The sequence below is a fragment of the Balaenoptera ricei genome, chromosome 18 (genome assembly GCF_028023285.1).
Source record: "Balaenoptera ricei isolate mBalRic1 chromosome 18, mBalRic1.hap2, whole genome shotgun sequence".
Classification (NCBI taxonomy): Eukaryota; Metazoa; Chordata; class Mammalia; order Artiodactyla; family Balaenopteridae; genus Balaenoptera; species Balaenoptera ricei.
In genome coordinates this window covers 14,193,122-14,220,023 of record NC_082656.1, presented here as the reverse complement: position 1 = coordinate 14,220,023, position 26,902 = coordinate 14,193,122, and the positions used below count along the sequence as shown (strand labels likewise).

The 26,902-nt window shown below is 40.3% G+C and overlaps 1 protein-coding gene across 2 annotated transcripts in view; it reads right to left on the bottom strand.

The window, feature by feature from the left end:
• The window catches only part of FREM2 (FRAS1 related extracellular matrix 2), a 145,478-nt gene extending 123,997 nt beyond the window's left edge, over positions 1 to 21,481 (bottom strand). For both annotated transcript variants that reach the window (XM_059903299.1, XM_059903300.1), the window contains exons 1-2: positions 16,026 to 21,481; positions 10,893 to 10,982 (exon numbers count right to left, since the gene is read on the bottom strand). In XM_059903299.1, coding sequence (XP_059759282.1) covers positions 10,893 to 10,982; positions 16,026 to 21,204 — 5,269 coding nt within the window. In that variant the 5' untranslated portion in view covers positions 21,205 to 21,481. The remainder of the gene's footprint in view (positions 1 to 10,892; positions 10,983 to 16,025) is intronic.
• Positions 21,482 to 26,902: the final 5,421 nt, after the last annotated feature.

Below are 26,902 nucleotides of genomic sequence, written 5' to 3'. Positions count from 1 at the left end.
AAATCAATCTACATTTGTGAAGCAAGAACCAAAACATCTATATTTTGTGTGTGTGTGTGGTTCACATATTCCTCACTTTATCACAATGTTAAAAAACCATATTTTTCCTTATTTGCAATTGGGATTAGGTATGACATTTTTCCCTTTGACTTCACTGGAATATTGCAGAAAGACCCATGGCTGTAAAACTTATCAGGTAGAAACAGAAAAATAAAGCTGTTAAACAAAATCTACATATTACCCAATCATTATTTTTAAGAACATTAGAAGGACAAGATTTTAAAAAGCAGACAGTTTTCCTGTAAAATCACAGGAAAATAAGATTTTACATTTTTATTACACGGAATCAAGAAGTATCTGTTTACTGGGGACTTGCCCGGTGGCACAGTGGTTTAGACTGCGCTCCCAATGCAGGGGGCCCGGGTTCGATCTCCGGTCAGGGAACTAGATCCCACATGCATGCTGCAACTAAGACCCGGAGCAACCAAATAAATTAATTAATTAAAAAAAAAGAAGTATCTGTTTACTGCAAATAATTCACATAAGCAATATTCAGCTTTTAAGGAACATGTTAAGAGTAATATACAAATCCACAGCACTTATTTTCCAATGACATAAATGGAGAATTTCAAAATATATGCCCTTCTTATTACTTAAATGTGCTAATTTTCTCAAAGATGCTTTTATTTGTTTTTTTCTTTATGATAATGATTAAGTGGAACATCTGTCAGCTGCATAACTATACTACAGTATAGTTTAGTACAGCATTCTATACTAAATATATTTAGGAGATTCTAAGACCTGAACAAACATGGTATTTTATCACTGTCTTTGGCTGGTTGTGTCCCAGTGTATTAGACTTGCGATCAAAACTGTCCCTCAAACCTCACAGTTGCTAAATCAAGATGTTTTGGAGTACTACATTTTGGTAAAAGCATGTTACTATATTTAACCTTCAAGTCTATAAAATTTATATTTCCAGTCATTAAAAAAGAGAAATAAAACATGTACAGTGAAAAGAAGTACAGTGTTTTGTATTTCTATGATTTGGCCAAAGTGAAAACTCATTATTATTAGATTAATGGAAATCTTAGTTTAGCTACTTACTAGTGGTCCAATAACTTTGGAAGCATTCTTAGCCTTTAGATTCAGCATTGAAGAAGTGTTAATTATTCTTCCACTTTTGTCCCTGTATATCCCATCTTTCCACCAAAAGCAAACAGTCAGACAGTCAAACTTTATACAGTTGAGAAAGGCAAGCACAAGGAAGAAAGGAAGAATGAAAAGGACAGAAGGAGGAGCGAGAGAGGGAAAATAAGCAAGGAAAAAAAAAAAAAGAAAGACAAACAGAAAGAGAAGCTCTGGAAACCCTCATAGTAGTAGCTACCTGCACAGTTCTTACTATGCCGCAGGACCTGTGCTGCATGAATGATCCTATTTCCACGAATAATCTTACTTAAATCTTCAAAAGAACCCTATTAGCTAGGTACTATTATTGTCCCACTTTACAAATGAAACTGAGGCTTGGAAAGGTTCACTCTCTTGGCCCAGGGTCACATCACCAATTGGTATTTGTCCCAGTTCTAACTCCAGAGGCTGCGCCCCTCACTTGGATGGAAAGGAAGATAAGCAGGGTCAAGAGGTTGACCTTCCTGTGTACACATTTCAAAGAAGTAAGACATCTCATAATTAATATGTTGGAAAGGACCTCTTAATTTCCCTTCAACCTTTTCCATGCCCCGCTAGTCTTTTCCATCTCAACAAATGGCAGCACCATTCTCCGCTGGCCAAGAAACACAGAATCATGCTTAATTCTCTTTTTTCCTTACCCCATAATCCAATCCATCAGTAAGTACTATAGACTGAGATCTGAAATTATGCAAGCCTGTCTTCTTCTCTCTGTATCAGATGTCTTCCTGCATCAGCCCCTGCTTTCTCCTTGATACGTCCCCTTGACTCTCCACAGCTACAAGAGTCATCATCTGAAAACATAAACTGGAACGTGTTACTCCCTTGTTTTAAAATGATTTGGGTTCCCTGTGCTATACAGTAGGTCCTTGTCAGTTATCCATTTAAAATATAGCAGTGTGTATATGTCAATCCCAAACTCTGTTCAATATTCTGTAACAACCTAAATGGGAAAAAAATTTGAAAAAGAATAGATACATGCATATGTATAACTGAATCACTTTGCTGGGCACCTGAAACTAACACAACATTGTTAATCAACTATACTCCAAAATAAAATAGAAAGTTAAAGAAAATGATTTGGGGGATTCTCTTTCCCTCAGAACAAAGTCTAAATTACTGCCCTGGGTTTATAAGGCTCTCGCCCCAGTCTGTCTCCCGAGAACCATCTTGCCCCACTCTCTGGTTTGTTAACTGAGCTCCAGGTGTGTCGATGTTCTTCCGGTCACTCGAACACACCAAGCTCAGTGCCATCGCACGTGCTTTTCCCTCCACCTGGAACATTTCTTCCTCCCTTCTTCCTGACGCAGCTTCATCTCATCCTAGGTCTAAGCTTAAATAGTACACCTTTCAGAGGGCTTTCCTGACATCTGCATCTCTATCTTGGATTTAATTATCACCCCCATAATACTTTAAACAATGTATACGCGTTGTATTTGTCTACTGTTTTATCATCCATAGCTATCAGAACCTCAGGTCAGAGGTCATAACTGCCATGATGGTCATTATTTTCTGAGATCCCAATAGACACCTGAAACATAGTTGGGGCACCAAAAGTACTTGTTGAATAATTCAATAAATAAGTGAATAGGGAAACTCTTTAAGTTTCACCATAGAAACTCTGAACCTTCTCTTCCATTGCATTCCGGTTCTCTGTTGTATTCTTATTGGTTCTAGCAAATATAGAATCATACTAATTACAACTGTCATTGAACACCACGGTCTATTTCTCCCGGCCACGCAGAGCAAATTTAAAAACACAGACTGGGATATTACTGAGTAATGTAATATATACCACAAATAAATATTTGATTTGAGATTATGGTATTTTAGTCACTTATGAAAGATTTGCTTAGTTTTTAAAAGGTGATTATCATTTGTTTTGAGAGTAAATATAGAACCATGCTAAACGTCTAAAAATGTGTCTAATGAGGATTCATATTCATGGGAAGATTTAATGATTTAAGAAAAGTTTCCTCTGAATTAAAGCTAATGAAAACAGTACAGCCATATGACATATAATTTTGGAATGAACTTAAAGAATAATAACTAATAAAATTTAGTCTATATTTTTCTATTTAAAAGGTACAACTTCTTTCATGGACAGTACAGTACAGGTATTTTATAGATTCATGCTTTTAAAGGCAGGGATCTGGCGTTGAAAGATCTTGATGATTTGAACTGTTCTGAACTGTTCAATGAAAAAGGAAAGGCTTACAAACATTATGCCATAGTCGCCAACACCTTCTCCCAGGATCTGTATTCTAGTGGATCTGTGCTCTCTTACAGATTAAAAATACTCGTATCAGTGCCTGACATTACTTCACCGTCTTATTATAACCCCCTGAGGCACTAGTGTCTTTCCTCTGGTTCTCATGTCACTAGTCATTAACTTTATTGCCAAGAATGCTTGCTTTTTTCTTTCAGCTGAATGTCTGTAAAATCTTTTAATGCTTGTACTCAGACCTCATTTTCCGACTTACTGCACTTATTTATATTTTTCCAGCCCTTGCTTTAAATTCAAGCTAATTATCAATAATGACTTTGCTTTAAACCCTGAAGTTACTGGTCACCTTCCAGCAAAAACTTGTGCTTCTTCTAAACCAGCATGAAGAGCTTCCAGCCTCCCGGTGTCTTGAGTATTCAACCATCAGGTACGGAATAAAATTCTGAAAGCTTCATCCTTAACTGACATTTCATATACAGAAATGACTTTGCAGCTTTTTCTACTATGTCAAGAAGCTATTTATATCTTTCAATAGCGTATGAATTAGGGATCTTGGCGGATGAAAAACTGGGCACCGCAAGGCACAATCAAAGACAGTGGCAACACATGTCTGGCTATGGACCAGATACATTATAATGGCCAACACGCATATCATGTCTGACGCCCAGTTTCAGTGCCAAAACCAGAGAGAGACTCTCATAGACGGTGTGCCCATGTCATATGAGAGCTCAAATGAGGAAGCGGCAAACCAGTTTTCATAATGGAGAAAAAAGTAGGGCTCCCCCTACTAAGTATACAGGGCCAGATGATCACGTATCCTAATTCTTTCTTCTGCCCATCAGGAAGTATCTTGATTTATGTCAGAGTTTGGGATTGACATGTACACACTGCTATATGTAAAATAGATAACCAACAAGGACCTACTGTATAGCACAGGGAACTCTGCTCAATATTCTGTAATAACCTAAATGGGGAAAGAATTTGACAAAGAATAGACACATGTATATGTATAACTGAATCATTTTGCTGTGCACCTGAAACTAACACAACATTGTTAATCAACTATATTCCAACATAAAATAAAAATTTAAAAAAGAGAGAAATATTGCAGAAAAAAAAGAAGTATCTTCAATCTGATGCTCAGGCTTTGAGACTTGAAACAAGCAAACAAACAAGAAACATAAAAATGTACATAATGACTTTTTAATAAGAACTGAGGATACTTTATGCTAATATAGCTTTCTACTTCTCTCCCTGTCATAAAGTTGTCTCACATGAGGCAAAAAAATTGGGGTGACTAAAAATACTTAAGGCAGTGGTGCTGACTTAAAAATTTCAGTGATTTATAGAAAATGTTGATTTCTTTTTAAATTTTAAAATTGTGTAATTGTTTATATAACATACTGACAATTTTTTTTTTCTGAAAAGAATTCTTTAAGAATAACATGAGCTCTGAACTGGTGGTTACTGTGGATCTCTTCAATCTTAAGTATATTCACTGAAGGTTTCAAAGGCATTTTTACAGCAGTTAGTTTCATGTATTTAAAAATGTGAAAGCTTTACTAAAAATCTTTTTTGGTGCCACAAGGATTTAAATCAATGCTAGGATAAGAGAATGTTCTAAAAGAATGCAAAGGGTCCCCTGGGAACTGTTTATAGGAGCTTTTTGTAGAATACTATTTAATTGATCCTTATATAAAATAGAGCTTCTTTTGGCCATTTGTCTATTCATTTATTTTAATATTTGTTTAATATTTACTGTGTGTTCACCCCTGGATAGGCCTTGTGGTATAAAGATTAATGACACCTTTTTTTGACTTGAAAAAGTTTCTTCTCTACTAATGGAGGTCTTCACATTAGCAAATAATCAGAATACAACATTCTTGTTCTAAAGAAAGGTAGGGATAGAAGCACAAAAAAAGGGCATGGTCAATTTTGTTATCAAGATATTGGGAGCAACTTTGGAGAGGGAATGACATCTGAGTTGAAAGTTGAGGAGTGATTAGCAGTCATTAGGGCTGAGGGTGGGACATACCTGGAATAGTTACGTGAGACTGGATTTCACATCATAATAAAGAGCTAGACGATTTCCTTGGAGACAAAACTAAAAAGGGACAGGAGCGCTTTCATGTTAGAATACTTATAATGTTAGAAGAGGAAAGTTACAGAGTTAAATGCTGAGAAGAAATCAGGTAGAATATGCTCTATTATGAAGGGGATAAAAGAATACATGTTTTTTCAAGGATGTGCTTCTTGTAAGCAACATGTAATTGGGTTTTGTTTTCTTATCCAGTTTGACAACTTTTATATTCTAATTAGAACATTTAGTTCACTTACATTTAATATAATTATCGATACATTTTGCTTTATATCTACCATCATAATATTTGCTTTCTTTTTGTTTCCTCTGTTCTATGTTCTGTTTTCTCTCATTTCTTGTTTTCTTTTGGATTTATTTTATTATTATTAGTTTTCTAATTTCTTCCCTCTATTAGCTTAGGAAAAAAAAATAAAAAAAGAATACATGCTTTTTTTCTTCCCACAAAATTCCAAGTACTAGATCTGGAATTTTAATTCAAAGAGGCAATTATCAAAGGAGAATGTGTTTTCCAAGTCTGTATTATTATCATTACATTGAATTACCCTTGAGAAGACATAAAGGGTAAAAACAAAAGAGATGGAAGACGGTTTAGCTAAATCCATAGGTGACTGCTACCCACACTTATATACAAAAGATCTTTGGATGAAGCCACAGATAACAGGAACACACTTCCTAATTTCAGAGTTTGACCTTTTAGATTGTAACTGTGAAAATGCATGTGTTGATTGGCCCCAGAAAACTGGATGGATGACCTATTTTGATGTAACATTTTCATGGGTTTTTTTTGGGCTGCGCCGCGTGGCTTGTGGGATTTTAGTTTCCTGACCAGGGACTGAACCTGGGCCCTCAGCAGTGAGAGTGCAGAGACCTAAGCAATGGACCACCGGGGAATTTCCTCAGGTTCTTCACTAATATTCCAATAAACATATTTCACTACTAAATGATCATTTGAAGAATTACAATATGACAATTTATAATTATGAATTTTAAGGGCTGCATAACATTTTCTGATGTAGATACCATTACTAAAAAGCTCTATTTTTATTGGCATTTAGAGTAATTTCCAGATTGCTACTTTTCGCATGGTGACATACACGTGCCTACAAATTTTTGCTTCTGTTGAGCCATGTCTCAAGTGGAATATTATAGCCTTCTTGACTTCGTCTCCGTATTCATAGATGTTTCTTCAACTTTATTTTCTCAGTTTACAACCTCACAAATAGTTTGGAAGTATACCTGTTTCATCATAATCCCTGAAGTGAATTTTTTTAAAGTTTCTTTGTAATTTAATTGATAAAATAATTATAAAATGGTACCTTTGTGACCAGCTAGAAGGGTGGGATAGGGAGGGTGGGAGGGAGGGAGACGCAGGAGGGAAGAGATATGGGGGATATATGTATATATATAACTGCTTCACTTCGTTAGAAAGCAGAAATTAACACACCATTGTAAAGCAATTATACTCCAATAAAAATGTTAAAAAAAAAATGGTACCTTAAGGTTGATTTGATTTGTGTTTATTTCAACTTTAGAAAGAATAAATTTTTTTCCACATGTAGTTAGAAAAATTACAGTGTGATACCGGGAAAGAATACTATAAATGTTAGGATGCAGTGACCTTTAAAGTATTCTAAAATAAAACTGTACACCCCAGAGGATGCAGAACTTTTTGTATCTCAGCAGATCCTACTCTGACTTCATTCTCATCTATCAAACATGCCTAAAAACTCAGTCTGGAGAGCCCAGAAGAATTCAAGTATTCCTCCCTCTTTTGCCAATCCTGAATAAGTGTCAAAGTTACTGTTTGAGGAAGGAATCTGGGATTCAAATTGGCCTCTAGCTGCCTGGTTATACAACTTGAAGGAGGTCAGTTACCTATATCTGTGACTCAGTTTCCTCATCTGCCAAATATATGTATTTTTAACTGTGCTCGGAGCTGTGAAGGCAAAATTGCATAAATGATAGTTCTAATAAAAGATCTAATGGAAAGAATCCTGACATATGAGGATCTGTGTGCATGCGTGTGTGTGTGTGTGTGTGTGTGTGTGTGTGTGTGTATACGTGTGTTATATTGACCAACATTCATTAAGTCCAAACACAGTAGAACTCCGAGGTGAAAATCCTGACGTTATCTATTCTTCAATTAGTGTATTCTTAAGTCCGGTCTTTTGGTAATTGCCCCAAAGCCCTCCAAACACTAAAAAGTAGTAACTCTGTCCTAAGCACCAATCCGTTAGTCGTGTGTGGTCTTAACCGGTTAGGACATTATAACAGGAGAATTCTGTGGCTAGCCAGGTTCTTATGATAATATAATTAAATCGAAAACAAGGGATTTTAGTTTTCTGTTCTCCTCAGCCTCCTCTCCCATTCTTGACTCCTGAAATTAAAAGCTATGTTTTATTTTTAATGTTATTTGAGGATTATATTTGCTCCAGTAATTTCCTTAGATAGTCACGGTCCTAAAATCAATCTGGTTGACTTGAAGTGATTTTTAGTGAGTTGGAGAGAGAATTGGTAGTAGAGAGTTGATTGATTTTATGCCATGGTGCCTTGACTTGCTTCTCAGATCTGAAACACTAGAAGCATTTCATATATTTCATGGGAATGGTGTATGGATATGCTTACTATAATTGTATAAAGTAAATGATAATAAATGACTACAGCTGAATTCAGTAACTAAACCCTCTGGTGCAAAAAGTCTGTCATCAAATGCATGGGAAGAGTAAGTACCCTTGAGGGAGCTCTGTTACTTCCTGGATGGATAGATGGATGTGTTTGGGGAAGTTACCTGGCTACTCTGAGACCTAGATCCTTCCAACTGAGAAACAAGGATAATCCTTGTTCATAAGATTCAATCCTTGCATTACCTGACATAATTCCTGAGGCATACATATCTTGGAGAAGTGTCAAACGACATCACAAATGTGTCTTCATAAACATGTCATCTAGTTCATGAAATTTACATTGCTACATTTGAAGATTTTGAAAATAGATGTTCATATTACAGTCTATAAAACAGGTCTTTTCTAGAGTATATTTTGATGAAATTACTGACTGTACTACAACTAGAAGATATAATAGCTAGGTCAGAAAAAATTCATAATTCTTAGTACAATATTTTTGTAGAGAGGAAGAATATCTTTATTCTTTCTTTTATCACAAATATTGCAAACATTTTTTTACTTCTGTTTAGCAAAATACCTCACACTTCCCAGAGAGGAGAATTTCATTCAAGATACTCTGTAAGTTTAAATAGTATTGTACTTCTCATTGATATATTAGAATATGTTACAAAAGACAGTGCAAAAATCCTTGAAAAATAAGTATCAGATTGAAACTATTTTGAAATACATACATGACTTTTTATTTTTTAATCTTGCAGGTCTCTGTATTTATTCTGTCAAAGGGAAGTTTTCTTGCATCAGGGAAATTAAGATAAATTCTGTTCCACAGAGTTGCCAGAATCTGCCTGAGCTCTGTAAGTAATGCTAAGTCAGTGGGAGGAGAAGAGTAAAGGACAATATCTCTGGAATTTTTCTCTCTCACATGAAACTCTAGCTCTGAAAAAGCTCCCAAAATGATTTAGTTCCTATTTCCATAAACACAATCTTTAGAGGCTCAGCCATTTTTTCAGCGAATCCAAAAATAAACCCAGTCTCTTCAGCTAGTCATTCCTCACTTAATATTTTGAAATATGATACAGTATAATGTTTTCCAAAGTTTGAATACAGACCAAAATTTTAAAGTAATTGCTACCATTCCATTCAGCTAAGGAAAGAAAAGTGCATAATAATAGAGCATATATATGTATAAAAAGAAAGAAAAAGCAAAATGTATAAAAAAGTATAGGCTATAATGTCTTGGAATTGTAGTCATTGGATTTCAAACATTTTGGGGGAATTTTAAAGAAAATCATACTTTTGCTATTGAGGTTTATTCAGTCATTCGGAAAGATATACATGGTGTTTGGAACCAACGATTTAGTCCTTATATATATATATATATATATATATATATATATATATATATATATACACACACACACATATATATATATAAAATATATGTATATATGTATATAAGACAAATTTGAATTATTTCAGAGTCTCACTCTAAAGTTTACTTGCAGTAGTATTTCCCATTTGGGCAGCAAGATTCAACAAGCAGATTATTTTCTGATAAGTTGATTTCCTTCTCAGAACTTGGTTTCATACTAAGATTCATTTATCAATATGTAGAATACTAAAGTATGATTTGGTTGCTAAGAAAATAAAGGCATTAAACTTATTAAATTTAGTTGAATCCAAGTTAACACCCTTTTTTTTTTTTTCCTCTCTGGCACACACCCAGCAGATGTCATTTTTCAGAGCTGTGATCCTGTTACGTCCAACGACACTTTAAACAAGTGCTATTTAATGCTTCAAAAGAATAGGAGGGGTAAGTATGGAATCTTTTTGAGATAGATGACAGAATAGTGTGCGTTTTTATAAAGCATCGTAAGGAAACAGGTGACTGAATCATTTCTCCCTCTCTCTTCTCTCGCACACAGGTCCCCTCATTTCCTGTGTCCTATTCACACATTCTTCCTGAGGTTCTTTTCCTTCTCCTGGGAGCAAGTGAGAACACAAACACCCTTATGATCAATCTAGAAGTGGCCAGCTTTCCTCCTAGGCTGCAGGGTGAGGAAGGGAGCTGAAGAGTGTGAGAGGCAGTAAGGGCTCTGGGGGAGCAATGACAATAAATTACTGAGGTGACTTAGATCCCAGGCCATAGTCTATTCTCTGCAGTATTCAGACTTCACCAAGGAAAAGCTGAGCTAGACCAAGTCACAAAATCCCCCAAACTAAGAAAACTAAGAAAATCATCAGACGTACTGAGCTTGATACACATTTATTTAGCACTGATTTCTTGGTGAAGGCGACGTATTATCCACCAGCATTAGTCCACACAGCACCCAAGAAAATTAGAAAAAGGTACCCCCTTTGGGCAGACACACCTAGGTAGAACACATGGTTTGCAAGTGGGGCTGGGTTGGTCCCAACATCCTCTGGTGGCCTCAAGCAGGCAGCTTTCTGCAGAGTATAATCTGAACAACTGGACATGGGGATCCTATCTACATAGATCTTTCTCTTTAGTGCTTTACAAATCATAAGACAAGAATAATATAACTAGAACATGTATTTACAATCATTGCAGAGTAGTATTGTGTCAGAATGAGAATGTAAGATTTTCATGAGCAAATACCAACTTCACTCAGTACAAATTCAGGTGAGCATAAACTGATACTTGATACCGATTCCCTGTAATAAAGTTGTCAAAGAGCAACGAATAAAAGTCACTCTCCTTGTTTATACTAACAGGAGAGTGAATACTTACCACCATCTTCAACTGTAAAATGGAATATGTCACTTGTGGCATTAGCCCCTTCTCTCAAGACGTAGCATATTTTCATATCATCAATGTCAGCTAGAAAATAACCAAATAAGAAGATGATTAATTAGTAGGCCAAAACTGGTGACTCATCATTTATGGTAAATCCTATTGGCTATTACTTTTATGAGCCATGTTTAGATCTCCTTCTTCTCCTAAGGGAAAGAGTGCTATCCTATTTCTCATATCTCTAAGCCCTTTGATTTCAGCTGTCCCTTGGAAATATGATCCCTTACACAGATAGAATGCAAGAGCTTGGTTATAATAATAGCAAGGTGTTGCCCTTCCCAGTGATATTCGCATGTTCGTGCACCAAAGGAGTGACTATCTAAATACGGAATGTCAGACTCCATGACAGGTGGAAAGGGAGATATTTTGAGGCATGGCAGATTTCCTGGCACTACTGAAATCACACCCTTTGCCTCCCTGTAGGACTGGCCCTAAGAGGAAAGAGGTTCCTCGGCTCTACCTCAGGCTAACTTTTCTTACCTCTTGTGGTATAGCAGGCTGTTTTTAAGCTCTCCAAATTTTTGAAAGGAAAAATGAAGAAAATCTTTTTTAAAAAAGTCCCACGGATTGAAATTACTATCATGACTCAATGCCAAAGAGAACTTAGAAAACATCGAGTAAAAGCTGAAATCTTTATTCAGAGTGAAAAGTTATTCTGCCTCGGAAACGCTTTTTCTAATGCTTTCTATTCTAGCTATCAAATTCACCGGCATAGTTTGTTTTCAGTGTTGACTAAAATACAATTTGAAAATTTATTCATCCATTTTATCAGTTTTTCTCCTTAATGATGCCACACAGACAACATAATAAAACAAACATCATTTTGTTCTGTGATACTCACAGTAGACCTCTATTGGATCTGGGCCAATCAGCAAGTAGTTATTTCCAAGGTTACATAAAACCAAGATCATAGCTAAAAATTGCTTCAACAATAGTATGTGATATTTATTTGTCTCGTGTGTGCTCTATGGTTTATTCATCTCCTAAGATCTCTCACAAGTTCATGCTACGGAGTTTAAAGGCATTACATATAAGAAAATGATTTTATGAAAGAATAGTATCAAGTGATGCAAAGTATTAGAATCAACAAATTACTCCATGAATTTCTATAGCTCCACTTTACAGATGTGAAACATATGATCTACCTTGGCTCACACAGTTTTGAAAGGTGACTTGCTTACAATCAAACGTTTGAGGAGGGGAAAATCTGATTTAATAGTTAATAGTACCTTCTTGTTAATAGAGATACCTAAAGGTGAAGCAAGTTCAAGATGTGTTGTTCTCCCTTAGCATTTCTTTTCGAACTCTACTGTAATCTCCCCAAATTCTGCCTCTTTCTGCCTGGCTGCCTTTTGTAGAAGATTGAAAATTTCTTTTTTCAATCTGTTTTTTGTTTCCACAGTCCTTTGCTCAGGATCTTACATTCAGTAAGGGCTCAAATGTTTGTTAATCTAAAATGAGACAGCCCGGAGGTCTGGTGGTCCACACCTGCATCTCTCCCTTCGCATGGGTGATGACTCTGTAGGGGTAAGGAGTGAAGCCCCCTGCACTGCTCTTTACTTGTTTTCTCTTACAACTCTTAACTTTTACAACCTTTAAGTTATCGGTTAAGGAATGAAGAGAACTCTACTCTGACTATAGGTCCTTAGCATAAAGACAACATCCTCCGGTCATGTGGGGAAGACCTTTGTCCAATGTTCCCATTCCTTCTTTAATTCTATAAGAAAATCTAAAGGCTCCACTATAGGAAAAACAACAACTACAATACCCAATCCCTGTATCAGTGTTTTCTAAGCAGAAACTATAGTACTTGGGAGATAGTTTCATTGAAATAAAATACCACTTCAAGACTGATTTTTAAGAACTTTTCTTTTTTAAAGTAATGAGAACATGAATTCAATTATAAGACATTCAGGTGTCAAATTTTCTCTCCAAGTTAGGCCTAAGGTATTGATTAGATGAAACAAACTACAACCCTTTTCATAATTCTGTTAATAATGCATTGTTCAAAAGGGGGGCTTTTAAAAAATCTCAAGTGAGTAAAGACTTTGATCATAACACTGTTATTCTACAGGTACCTCTAAAAATAACAAAACACACTATAAATATATATATATAAACACTTGCTTCTTAAGGCACAGAAGTATTAGGAAGATAAAAACCTGAGCCAAAATGTTATTTTCTTTCAGTAAACATCTAACAACTAACTAGATCTTCTTCTCATTGTTAAACATGTATCAAATTTATTTCAGTTTATCTACACAATCATTCCATGTTTTATTTTTTTTTAAATTCTGAATTCATTAACATTCCTGGTAGTCACACCCTGGTTACCTTTGGGAAATTTCTGAAATTGATTTCTAAATTATCTCCCACAAGATATTATTATGTATTTATTGTAGAGAAAAAAATCCAGGCACTTGAGACAAGTGTGGGGTGGAGAGAGCAGGGAAGGGCACCTTGAGAAAGAGCAAAGTTTGAAATAACTAAATAATTTCCTTAATTTGTCTAATTCTACCTTGTTTACTTTTCCTAATAGTGAAATTTAGTAAGTTTTAGAAATAATTTTTTTTTTCTCCTAGGGACCATTTAGTCAATTTATTTGGCAATAGCCTTCCCAAGCCATATGTGCTAAGTGGACTTAATTCAGTGCATTGAAAATCCATCAAAATATAGTTCATCTCATCCCTTCATGATAAAACAAAAACAAAGGAAAAGACAGTACAGTCCTCACTTTAGACACTGCTTCTACTTTCTCTACTGCAAGAGCAGCCATGGTAGCTCTATAAGGGAGCTTTCTCCATTTTTACTCACTTATCTAATCTCCATAAATAACTCCTATGAACCAAACTCCAGCCTCAACTTGTTGTAATGAGTCCTGTATGATTAAATACCAACAATTTTCCTAGTCAACATTTGGGTTCTTATTGGAACGTGATGATTTCTTTTAAAATGTAATCTTAAAAATTTATCTTGGGCTTCCCTGGTGGCGCAGTGGTTGAGAATCTGCCTGCCAATGCAGGGGACACGGGTTCGAGCCCTGGTCTGGGAAGATCCCACATGCCGCGGAGCAACTAGGCCCGTGAGCCACAACTACTGAGCCTGCAAGTCTGGAGTCTGTGCTCCGCAACAAGAGAGGCCGCGACAGTGAGAGGCCCCCGCTCGTCGCAACTAGAGAAAGCCCTTGCACAGAAACGAAGACCCGACACAGCCATAAATAAATAAATTAAAATTAAAAAAAAAAGTTCTCTACTGTAGTTACACAAAAGAAATTTCTTAAAAAAAAAAATTTATCTTCACTTTTTATAATAAACTCATAACTACTCTATATTTACAAATGACTATAAAAAGTAATCATGGTGACGTCAAGTCAGTGACAGATAGAGCAACAGCCTGTAATGAAATAGCAGGATTTTATGGCTCAATATTTAGGAAATAATATTCCAATATTTTGAGCTGTTGGACTTCGTCCATAGAATTTAAATTAAATCATTTGCTTATTTTCCTTCTTTTTTTAAAAAAAAAATGCCTAAAATCAGATTATATTTTTGTCATCAGAGGAGTCGTTTGAAGTAACATTTTCAATCCTGTAAAGAATATCCTTTCCATATTCCTTTCATCCTCTTTACTTTCCATGAAAATAAACCAGTCTAAGATTGCATGCATCTCTACCCTCAGAAAGCCTTCACACAAAAGTTTCCTGCTGGTCTGGCATGACACTTGGCACTCTGAAGTTTTCCTGTCCCTGCAGGCCCTAGGATATAGTCAGGCTTTCAGCCAAGAATCAGGAGGTTGGAGTGTAGGGCTATTTGCCAGCATCTAAAACAGAGAAGCAGTTTACTTCAACACTACACTTTGCAACATCCATGTTTATTAAAGCATTTGTTATCTAAGAGCCCAACACTGCTGCAGGAAAAGAACACTCCCCCTGGGAAGCCCTGGGGTTTAACTCCATCTGGTTTCCATTCTGACAAGGGTGAGATTTTCATGAAAGCAACCCAAAGCTCTTTGTAATGAAAGTCGCACGTTCTAGAAAAGCGAGCTCTAACTCCCAAGCCAGCAGATTGAATGGGCTTCTCCCTTTAGTCACTGAGTAATTCTGTGCAGGTCACCTGCCCTTCCTGTCTCAGATTCTGTCCACACACAAAGAAAATTGAGGTTACAAAAATGCTTTAGTCTCAAGGATGCAGATGCTTCAGACAACGGTGTTGGTTATTGTGTTTGAAACAGGGCAGAGAGGAGGCTTGAAATGAGAAAATAATTTCTTCCTTCTACTACTAATCTTGTTAACTTATCTTCAGGTTCTTAACAATGAAGTGGATGTATATTTTGGTGATGGACTTATTGTCTTCTTATACATCATTAAGTATACTTTCTTTTCTTGTGTGGATTGTTGCAGCATGCCGTGTACATATAATCATTCTAAATCTAGATAGGCGTTTACCTCTTACATCTTTGGACTGGTGTTAGCCTAAGTCATAAAATCTTATAAAAATTATAAAATCTACAAAGTAAATATAAATACATCTTTTTATTTTCGTTACAAAGTTTCTAACAACTATACCAGACTTACAACAAATCCTCTAAAAAAGCAATCAAAATAATATAAATTTGAAGGTTCTATTTGAATGGTGGGTGATGATAATAATAATAATAATGTGGATATACAGAATTTAGAAAGCACATCTTTCTCTAAGATGCTAACATGCTTCATGAACTGTCTACAGCATATAAAACAGGCTGCTGAGGATGGGTGTGGTTAACAGAGCAGAACTGGAAAGCCTGCTTTAAATTTAATTCACCAAAGTCGAGCTCCTCCTTTGACAATTTAGCTTGTATTTTCAAAATACGATACTCCTAATAAAGGTCACTGCAGTAGGACATATGGCAAGAAGGGAGCTGTTCTCCCAGGAATGAGAGTCCCTGTATTTTCACCTCCCCTTCATTTCCCTTCTCTTCCCTTGGACTCTAATTTGATGCTCTATTTACGAAGTTCTCAGTGACAGCCGTATCTCAAGAAGTAAGACTTGGAGTGCCCTTTGATTCTAAAGAAAGAAAAGTGAACCATACCTTGTGTAAACTGAGTCACACTGTGGTTGCCTTGGCCCAGGTTGAGGAGATATCCATGTCGAGGGGCCTCTGTCACAATAAACCTAAGAGAAAGATGTAAGCTGTCTCTGTCCTCCACTTTCAATACTTTGCTTGTGATCATGGACCCCAAGTGGCCTGTGGCCAGAGGGCGAAGTGTAGAAGCCCCTTTGTTCACTGCAATTTGAGGGACACTATTGTCAACAGCTAAGACCTGGATCTTCATCACTTGGGGTCTTCTTGTTTCAAATACCGTATCAGGGAAAACATAGAACTCTGTATGGGAACCATCAGTCACTATGAAGGAGAAGCTGTCTTCACTTGACTCGGTGCCATCATGTCTGTAGCTGATTAAGTTTTCATTCAAGTCTTGCTTGGTAAAAATCATGGCGGGTCTGGTATTGTTGAATAGGAGTTGACCATGAACAGGCACCTGGGTGACAGTGAATTTCAAGAGTTTGTCTGGAGTATCTCTATCTTCCACAGTGAGTTCAAAGGGAGTAATCAGCTTGTTTTCTCCTTCGCTGACAACCAGGTTATGGATGATGACCACTGGCTTTTTGTTGTCCACATCACTGATGGAGATACGGAATGTCCGGAAGACGGGGTTATGCCCGTCAGTGACTTGAAACTCAAAGCTGTCCATCTTCACCTCGTCATCAGCTGTGTGGATGTAGTAGATTTTGTTGCCAGCCAGTTGGAGCTGAGTGAAAGATGTGATGGATACTCCAGGTTGGTCTGTGCATTCTAAGTGACCTCTCATGGGAGCCCTGGTGATGGTAAAAACTAAGTTTTCATCAGGACTGTTCAAGTCACTAGTGCTTAGTAGGTCTGTTGTGAGGGTGACCTTACCACCTTCTTTCAAAGACACTCCCTTACTTATCACATCAGGGAAGACAATGTCAAGGCTCCCAACAGACACATAAAAGTAGCGATCTATAAGGGCATTTATTCCATCAGTCACATCAAATTTAATTAGATCCCGAACGCCCTCTTGCCCAAAATGGACGTACTGAATTAAGTTCCTGTCCACTTCATCCTGGGTAAAATTCATGCCCAGTGTGATATTTTCAAAGACACCTATAGGTTTTTGTCTCTGTAATAAGCCATGTCCTGGCCCATAACGAATAATATAAACCAAGGATTCGTCTTCAGAATCTAAATCAGTTGCCATTAATATTTTGTTGTTGATAATTTTGGTTTCCCCAATTTCTATTTCCAGTCCATTATTGATGGCCATTCTGGGGGTCTCATCATCAACAGGGATAATCATAATGATGACCATCTTTTCCACAGAGTGCTTACCATCTGTTAGTTTAATCATGAAACTGTCTTCCTGAGTCTCAGAGTCATCGTGCTCATAAATAATGCTGGAACTCTCTATGATCTGGTCCAAGGCGAAGCTTTCAACCAAAACCGTGCCATTTATCAGCTGGTTCATGATGTGACCGTGGGTAGGAAACTTGGTAATAGTGAAAGTTAAGTCATCTGGGGGAACGTCAGCATCAGCAGCATTGAGGATGGGCGTATCGACCACCAGACTCATGCCTTCCATCACCATAAATTCTCTCATAAATATTTCTGGCTGTTCATCATTGGTGGGAATGATTATGATGGGGAAAAAATGTCTCTCTGAAAAGTTAATGCCATCAGAACAACGAAATATAAATCTGTCTTCCACCGGTTCTACTCCTTTATGGACACTCTGGACGTAGTTTATATGACCCTGCCTGAGATCTTTCAGAGTGAAAGCACTTATGGCAATTCCTGCTCTTGATTTTTCAGAGCCTGGGGCTGGAGAGATGTTCTCCATGTAACCTGAGGTAGGCTGAATAACTATGGTGCACAAGATGTCATCAGTGAGGGAATCAGTATCTTCAGCACTTATGTGCATTGAAGTTATAACACTTTTATCACCTTCCATCACTATAAACCGTTCACCTACAGAAATTTCTGGGGCCTGGCTGTCAACAGGGAGGATGGTCACCCACACGGTAACTCCTTGGATAGTATTACCACCTATTCTCCATTCTTGAGACATATCTGACAGACTCAGGTTGAAAGAGTCCTCCTTGGGCAATAGACCTATCTCCCCGCTAGTGTGGGCGTAAACAACTGAGCCCTCCAAGATGTCCCTTTGGGTAAACTGCTCTGCTGGAACTCCATTGACCAGGATTTCTCCACATAAGGGCGGATCTTCCAAGAGGAAAGTCAACATCAAATCATCAGTGTCCTCATCGGTCCCCTTGATAACATTGGCAGTGATTTCAGTAGCCCCATTTTCTAAAACATCTAGATAGGACCCCAGAGTGCCTGCAGGAAGGCTCAGCATGGGCACCTCATCATCCACTGGCCGGACATTCACTCTGAGAGTGATGGGCACCACGTGGTGTCTGTCGCTGACCTCCAAGGAGCAACTATCAGTCAGAGATTCATCCCCATTATGGGCATAGGAAATCCGACCCCGTTTTATGTCCTCTAAGTGGAAAATCCCATCTACACTCAGTATCTGTCCAGACACCCTCATGTGGCCATGTTTGGGTGCCTGTGTGAGAGTGAAGGTGATGTGGGCCGAATCAGTGTCTATATCATTCACACTCAACTCAGTCTCACTCAGGGTGTGGTGGCCCTTTTCCTGAATAGTGAAGCCAGTGTTGAGGACCTCAGGTGGCTGGTTGTCCACTGGCTGCAAGTAAAGGGTGAAAGTGCCTGGAGCCACGTTCCCAGCTCGGTCCTCCACCTGGAATTGGAACTGGGCCACTCGGGCAGCCACTCCCAGTTCTTGATCTGGAGGTCTGTAAGCAATTTTATGGTGGTTGACCTGGGCTTGTGTAAAATGGGCCACCACCACTGAAGGGTTGTCAGTCAGGACCAAGGTGCCCAGTGGGGCTGGTGAGTGGTTTTTATCTGTGTCCACTGGGGGCTGTGTCACCGTGTAGCGTAGTTCCCGGTCGTCTGTGTCCAGGTCAGTGTAGTGCAGCCACTTCTTCCTCAGCGGTGTGAGCTGGGATTCCTGTACCACCATCCGAAGGGGACAGCCGCTGCCCAACTCCGGAGGGAGGCGATCCACGGGATGAATGCGTATCACAAACCTCTGTAGCCCAGACCTGTTAGGGGGGTCATGGTTATCCTGGACTCGAAATGTGAACTGGTCCATTACTGGCCCAGGATTGTGAGGCCCAGAGTGCCTGTAGAAGAGTCTCCCCTCCGTTATGTCTCGCTGCCGCCACTCTGTCACTGTTTTCTCATAGAACGCTCCCTGTTTTCTCCAAGGGCCCCTGATCAGCATCTCTTCCTCCTGGGGAGGATGGGTTTGACGGAGAAGCAGATGCCCTGTAGTTGAGGAGGGCGACTCTAGCACAAAAAGAAGCAGAGAGTCATCTGAGTCCATGTCAGCTGCACTTAGAGCTTGGGGCAGGATGGGCACAGTTTCACCCTCTGCCAGTGTCAGCCCCGTGTTGGCACTGAGGACTGGTGGCTGGTCATCCACAGGCACTAAGGTGATAGGGAACAGGAACTGCACCTGGTGCCTGCGCCCTCCATCCGCCATTCGAAGCACGAGGTTGTCACTTAGGGAGCCATCTTTGTCATCGTGGTGGTAGACCACTTGGCCGGCTGCCAGCTCAGCTACCGTAAATGTCTTGGGGGCAGAGTTGCCACTTGAGGCACCCAGAAGGACAAGGTGACCATGCCGGAGCCCAGCCACCACCTCCAGCTGCACTGTCTCTAGGTCATCCTCGTCACTGATGACCAGGTTCTGGGGTCCACTGCCTGCAGGGCCGCTGAGGGGCCGAGACTGGCCCTCATAGAGAACGAGCCCAGTGTTCCGGGTGACCACAGGAGCCAGGGTGTTCATGGGCTTCACCACCACCATGAAGGCAAAAGGCTCTGAAGCTGCTCCTTCTGGGTCCACTACCTCCAGCTCCAGTTCAAAGAGACGCTCCTGGTCGGAGTCCTCAGAGGGGGGCTGATAGGCAATCTTCAGGAGGTGCAAATCCCTCTGCGTGAAGGAGGAGAGGGGCAGACTGCGGTCATCAGTGCTCACCAGGTAGCCCTGGCCAGGCTGGAAAGGAGAGGTGAGATTGAAGATCAGCAAGTCGGGGGTAGACTCAGCATCCTCGGCTGCCAACATGTCTGGCGTCACGGCGGTCAGTACAAACTGGTCCACCTCCATCATCATCATGGCCACAAAACTGGGCTTGGGTGCAGTGTTCTCAGCCCCTCCTCGGATCCTCACCAAGACTTGGAAGTGCTCGCGTTTCAAAGCAGGGCTGCCCACAGGAGACCCTCGTGAGCGCAGCTCCACCACCATGGGCACCCAGTCCCTGTTTGGAGAACGACTGGGGGCCGTGTGGCGGTAGCGCACGCCTAGTTCCTGGAAAGCTTTGCAGTCCATCAGGAGCGGCTCCTGGGTGCCCGCCTCGCTGGCACGTCCCGCGACTGGCGGGTAGTGAACGAGCTCCCCGTAGCGAGGCAGCGCGCCCAAGCCAGACAGGATGCCCACGCGACACTCCTCGGCCTCGGGCTGGTAGGCGAATTCCAAGGTCCGAGAGTCCAGGGCATTGCTGGTGCCCAGCAGCTCCTCCACGACCAGGGGCAAGTTCCGAGTTACAACCTCCAGTTGGGTGAAGACCACCTCCACCTCCAGCACCAAGGGTAGCACTGCCGCCCCTCCCGGCGCGTCGTAGCGGAGCTGCAGCCGGACCCGATCCCGCGACGGGCTGCGCGCGCCCAGGTGCGAGTAGCGCACCTCTCCAGCGCCGAAGTCGCACGGGAAGCGCTTGGGACTCAGACGGCCGGGCCGCTGGGCCAGCGCATCGTTGTCTAGCACGGTCACTACGCAGCGATCCCCCGGCTGCACCTGCAGCACCAGGTCCTGCAACGGATCCAGCCAGACCTCACGGCCGAAGGGCACCCGGAGCCCACGGTTCGCCGGCACTATGGCCTCTTCGGAGGGGACCCCTGCAACGCCCGCGAGATCCGGGGACAGCAACGCCCGGCCGGGGTCAGGGGGCTGTGCCCGGACGCGGCTTACCAGTGACAGGAGAAGCAAAAACAGCAGCACCAGCCGGGGCGGCGGCGGAGGCAACGGTGGAGAGGCGGCGGGGTTGGGTGCTCGGCGCGCGCCGGCGGTGGTCCCGGGGGTCCGGGCTGCGTGCATGGTCCGGATGTTAGGGCTCGGACGGGTGGCCCTGAGAGCGCAGTCAGTCCCGGTCCGGGGCAGGTGGTAAGAGAGCCCTGCGGAAAGTGCCAGGAACTCCGCACGGCGCCCGGGGGTTCCTGCTGTAGCCGAGGCTGGACCAGAAGGATGGGAAAGAGGCTCGGCACGGCCCCCGGAGCTGCCGGGGAGGCTAAACCGTCCCGGCCGGTCCAGCTCCGCGGCTCGCGGCTCGGTCGAGGGGAGAAATGACTCCCTGCACTCCTCCCTCCCAGGTCCCGGGCCCCTGAGCTTTGAGGGAAATCCCTCCCCTCGCACCCCTTTACTCCAGTCCTCTCAGGAGGCCAATCGTCGGTCCCGGGAGGCGGTCCCGAGACAAGGGTTGGGTAGCGACTTCTGCCAATCAGCTCCTAGGGGCCGAAGCCGGGAAACCGCGCGGAGGGGAGGAGATAGAACGCGCGACGCGCTGTCCTGGAAGTGAGGGCGCCAGCTCCGCTCGGCCCTGCTAGGGCTGCGGCTCTCCAGCCCCAGAGCCGGAACACGCCGCCGAGCTAGATTCACTTTTCCAGCTGCCTGCGATCCAGCAATACCCCCGTTTTAGCTCCCATGCCCCCAATTCAATGGGATCCCGCGCAGAGAATGCTTATTTCTCACTGTAACTTGCAAACCCGAGAGGAAAGTTAGACGCAACGTGGCTTGAGTGTGAATCAAAACCCAGAGCAGTTTAGGGAGAAACTCTGGGGCCTATTCGCAAAAGAAGGAAAGCTGGAATTAAAAGCCCGTCTGGAGGAGTTTGCGCCTCCCCTCGTCCCCGCCCCCCGCTGTCTCCTCGTAAATTACAATGACTACAGTTCTCGGATTGGTGAGATTTTAACAAGCCCCTCCTTTGCAACCAAATTTCAGAGTAAAAGGAAAAAGGGGCACTTGGAATGTGTGAGAAACGCCATCAGAGCGGAATCGAAAGAGTCGCACCAGAGGATACGTTCCAGGGTATGTAGCCCCCGGGCTCTTCCAAAGCCGCCGCTGTTGAGGTAGTGGTCATTGCAGACGTTCCTGTTCTCTTCGCAGTAATTAGACCAAGTACTAACTAGACCCGCGTGTCAGAATCACATTTCTTGGCCTGCCAGGAGAATTGATAAATACCCGGAGGGCGAACTAAAATAGGTTAGCTACACTCAGTCAGCAGGTTTCCAAGTCAGACTCGAGCTCTGCCTGCCCCCTTGTGTTTGTCGGATTTCAGAAGTGTGTAGATTCCCTTTCCGAAAGGTTTTCTAACTGCTTCCCCCCCACCCCCAAACCCTCACAATGAAAACTCTACCATTTTAGATTAGTTCTTTAAGCAGTCTTGGTTATCCTGAGCAAAATGTTTTATTTTGGGTCATGTTGTTTTCTCTCCAATAATACAAATCAGATAATTAATTGGAATATAAAATTGAAATAATGGTCATCCTGCCCTTTTCCTGCTTAAAGGTATTTTAGATTTGGGGGGAAAAAAAGGAGTGTAAGACAGTGTTATTCCCTTTTACATTTCAGTCCAAATTGAAGATATAAGATGCATATGCGGGTACATTGCAGTGAGAAGCATTTATCCCTTTAAACCTTTTGTGTCTTTCTCCTGAGCTCCTCCAGTTTAGGGTTTTGATCCCTGCCTGAAGCATTGAGAGCTATTTTCAAGGCCACAGCATTACCTCTGTGCATAAGTATCGCTGAGTGATAATCAGAGACGGCTCCAGGAAGCCCGCTGGGCAGTGTCTGACCCTGGGAGTCGAGAGGGAGAGAGAGACTAATTTTAAGTGAGCCACTTATCCAAACAAATAACATTTAGTTAATTGAATATATTTCAGCTTATTCTATACATATTGTACTTTTAGGAAACTTTGAACTCCCGCTTACAATTGATACATACATTTCACAATTTAGTACAAAACGAACATCCAGGAACACAGAAGGGATGTGACCAATCTTTTAAATGTATGAGAAAATCCCCAACCAACTCTTCATCAATTTCCAATCTGCTTTGGGCATTATTATTTTCTAATTTAGTATGCTTATTTATTATTACATACAGAATTCAAATTGTAGTGACAAGGAAAAAATCTATTATGTCCTGTTCACAAATAAAACAAATGGGAAGATGCCAAGTGAAATAGGACATCAATTTCAGAATATGGTTCTTTATATATTGTATTTCAAATTCTGGTTATGTGTCTTGATTGAAAAATGTCAGCTGGAAGTCAAGTCATCCTTATTCAGGCATTGTGACTCTGGGTATGTTCTGACCAGAATGAGACCATCATCCTGACCCCTGATGCTTCCCAAAGGCTCCAGGCATTTCCTTTCTTCCTTTTAAAGTCCAACTCTGTTTGACTTGCAAGCAATGATAAGATCAGCATCTGAGGTATGGCAGTATGCCCGAAAGGCAGGGTTCAATATTTTGTTTCATGGGAAGAAGAATAGAGGTCCACATTTATTTTCAAGTAGCCTAAGGAAATCAGTAAATTATAATCTTTTTTGACTTTTTAATTTAGCCTGCCTTGACTGAAGTGATGGAATGATTCTTAGGAATTACTATTATTTTTTGGTAAATGTCTTAGTTATTTGGGTTTTTACAATTACATCGAAGGTAACACATACTGTCATTTGCTTAAATATATTTTGCATTGATGATCGTTGATATAATAGTGAAATATTAAATTCTCATCTGAAAGCAAATATTATTGGTGGTAATGATCTCACATTAAGATAAATAGCTCAGTGTTAAAATATTTCTATACTTAAATTAGCAAGGATATTTTATGGCCAACATTCACAATATTACAAGAGATAAAATAAGTTGACAAACTTGTAATTTTTTAAAATCTGAGCTTAATTCTTCAGTTCTTACCTTTTTAAGCTTTTAGACAATTGCTGTATATATTCTGGGGAAAATATCCCCTATAATAAATTCTTAAATTTGTTTACTCTATGAAAAACACACCAGAATGTCTCCTCAAATCAACCTAAAGCTAAATTTATTGATCGCTAAAATTCAAATGAGTTCTGACCTAAGGTTAAGCACCAGAGAATTTGTGCCCTAAAATAAAAGAGGTAATGTGATGAATTTAAGATGCAGGCAAGATATTCATGTAGAAACTGGACAACGGGTTTGGTACTCTAAAGTAAGACTGGAGCTAAAGATACACCTGGTTACATTTTGATTGTTACAGTGTCACTTCAGGGTTTATTTCACACCTGTTATGCTCCTCTACTGGCTCAAAAGACTCCAATAGAGATTGCCTTATAGGCGCCTTAAAAATACTTACAGATGAGTGATTGAAGTTTTATGTCAAAAATCTGTAATCGTTCTCAATAGAATTTTATTCTTTGATAGCTTCAAAACCATGGCTTCCTATAAATCCAAACTTAACTGATTTCAGAGCAGTGCTGAAGGGGTAAACAGCCCTGCGCTGATTGACCAAGAGCTGGGTTCCAGCCTTGGCTCTGACACCCACTATGTGACTTGCAGCAGTTCCCTTTGTTTTGCAACCACAGTCTCCTCAACTATAAAACAAGGGACTCAGTCTTTGTGGACAAATTCCCCTTTGGTAACCTTTGGGTTTTGGTATTTGGTGCCATAAGACCAAATTTATGGATGACCTGCCATTTTCCTTCCTTATGTTCTGTGCTCAGAAGCAATCGTTTTCATTCTTGCCAGAAAGACTGACTCTGTTAATAAAAAATAAGTCACTACTACTAGGTTAGAAAACTTAGAACTCATAGCTTGTGCCCTTTGCCAATGAATTGATTGTTCCTTTTTCAATTGTATGACAATGTTTGTATTCATTGACATGGGCAGTTTACATACAACATCATTAAGTAGCTATATTTTTTTAATCAACAAGAAAATCAAAATTAAAATCTGGCAATACAAAACTCAATTAAAATTCATTATGAAGATAGGTAAATTTTCAAGATGGATCTATCATAAGGTGATACAAATAGTGTCATAAATACCCAGATCTTCCAGACGAAGCTATGTTCAGATGGGGGTCTACTACGTGGAAAAAGAAAGAACACTGAACTAGAAGTCAGAAAACCCTGCTTTGAAGTTGGCTTTTCCACTTACTTGCTTGGAGCTGTGGACAAGTCACTGTCTCCATTTCTAAAAATGTGATTGGAGAGGAGAGAAGGAAGGTGAAAATAGTGCCTTGACTTTCCTCATGAAGCTATTGGAAAGATGAAATAACAAAATGTATATGTATTTATGTATATGCATATATGCAAAGTTGAAATAAAGAAAAGTGATCATTGTTTTCAAATACCTTTCTATATCTAAAAGTATATAGGTATAGATAGATAGATAGAGATATATTCCAAATTTTTATGAAGATGGCAAACTCTTAGTTTCTCTTTGGTTCTCCTTATCTCATTTTCTGAATTTATTTCTTAGTATCTTATTAGTGAAAGTGAAACATTTGATTGTGATCATAACAAATAATATACCCTAATTATATCTATTAATTGTTCTATCAGTTTTCCTCTCTTGCTTGGATTTCTAATCTTTCTAGTTGTTTCATCTTTGGTTAAAATATTGCTTAATTTTTCCTATTTTGTAGAAAACAATCTCCCTCAGTAGCAATACCCCCTCAAACTATGCACACATCTCGCTCTTTCTGAATCTTTTGAATCATCTGAATCTACTAGTTCAACTTTCTTGCCAAACAGATTTATAAACCTTCTATCAGGTGACGTTCGCCCTGCAAGTTTTCTTGACCATGACTTCCCTCAATTCTCTGGAGTCATTAAGTTGGAGAGAATCTATCTCCACAATGTCGTTCACAACTGTCCTCTCTTCCCAATCTTGTCTGTCATCATCCTAGTTCAGTTCAACATTATTTTTCTTTTAACTTTCTGCAAATCCCAGTCTCCTTATGGTCTTATCTTCCATTCTATGCATCACTCCAGAAAAAAACAGAAGTTCATCTTTGATCATAGCATTTTGCTAAAATCTCTTCTGGCTTCCCATTGTCTGTCAAGTAAAACACACTGTCTTCATCTTTATATTTTATGCTAAACTATACATTGTCTGGGGATTGAACTTGCTGTCTTCCTTCTAGATCTTTGCTCATCTCACCTTTTTAACCTTCACTTTTTAGCCCACCATGCTCCTTCTACCTGCAATGTTCTCCTCTGCCCATGGGAGTCTATCAGAAATTTAAGAACTACAAGAACCTTATAGACCATTTATGATACCATAACTTCCTCCTATCATAGATGAGGAAACTGAACCAAGGAGGTTGAGATCTGGGTATAGAGCTGGAGAGGAAAAGAGAGTCCTAGCTCCAACTGCAAAGCCAGTGTCTGTATCCTCTTTTAAGCTCCAATTCAACCTTTAAGGCTGATGGCAAATATTCACTCTCCCATGGAATCTTAGCTCATCTACTCAACTTAGCCCACGCTACACATCTTTGACTCTTTCTCCATCCTCTTCCCCCCAATCTCACTTGAAACAACTCAGCCAGATTTCACAACAGCTTTGGGAGGTAGCCAGGTGTATTATTCAGTTTTCTTAGTAGCAAGCAAAAGAGAATGAAGCAAAAAAGAAATGAAAAGATATTGGATTGCTCTCATCATTTCTGGGAAGGCAGTAGCAGCAGGCTCAGAAAAGTGACCATGAACCAAAAAGCCTAGGCAACCAGAAGCAAAGTCCTGCTTGGCAAGG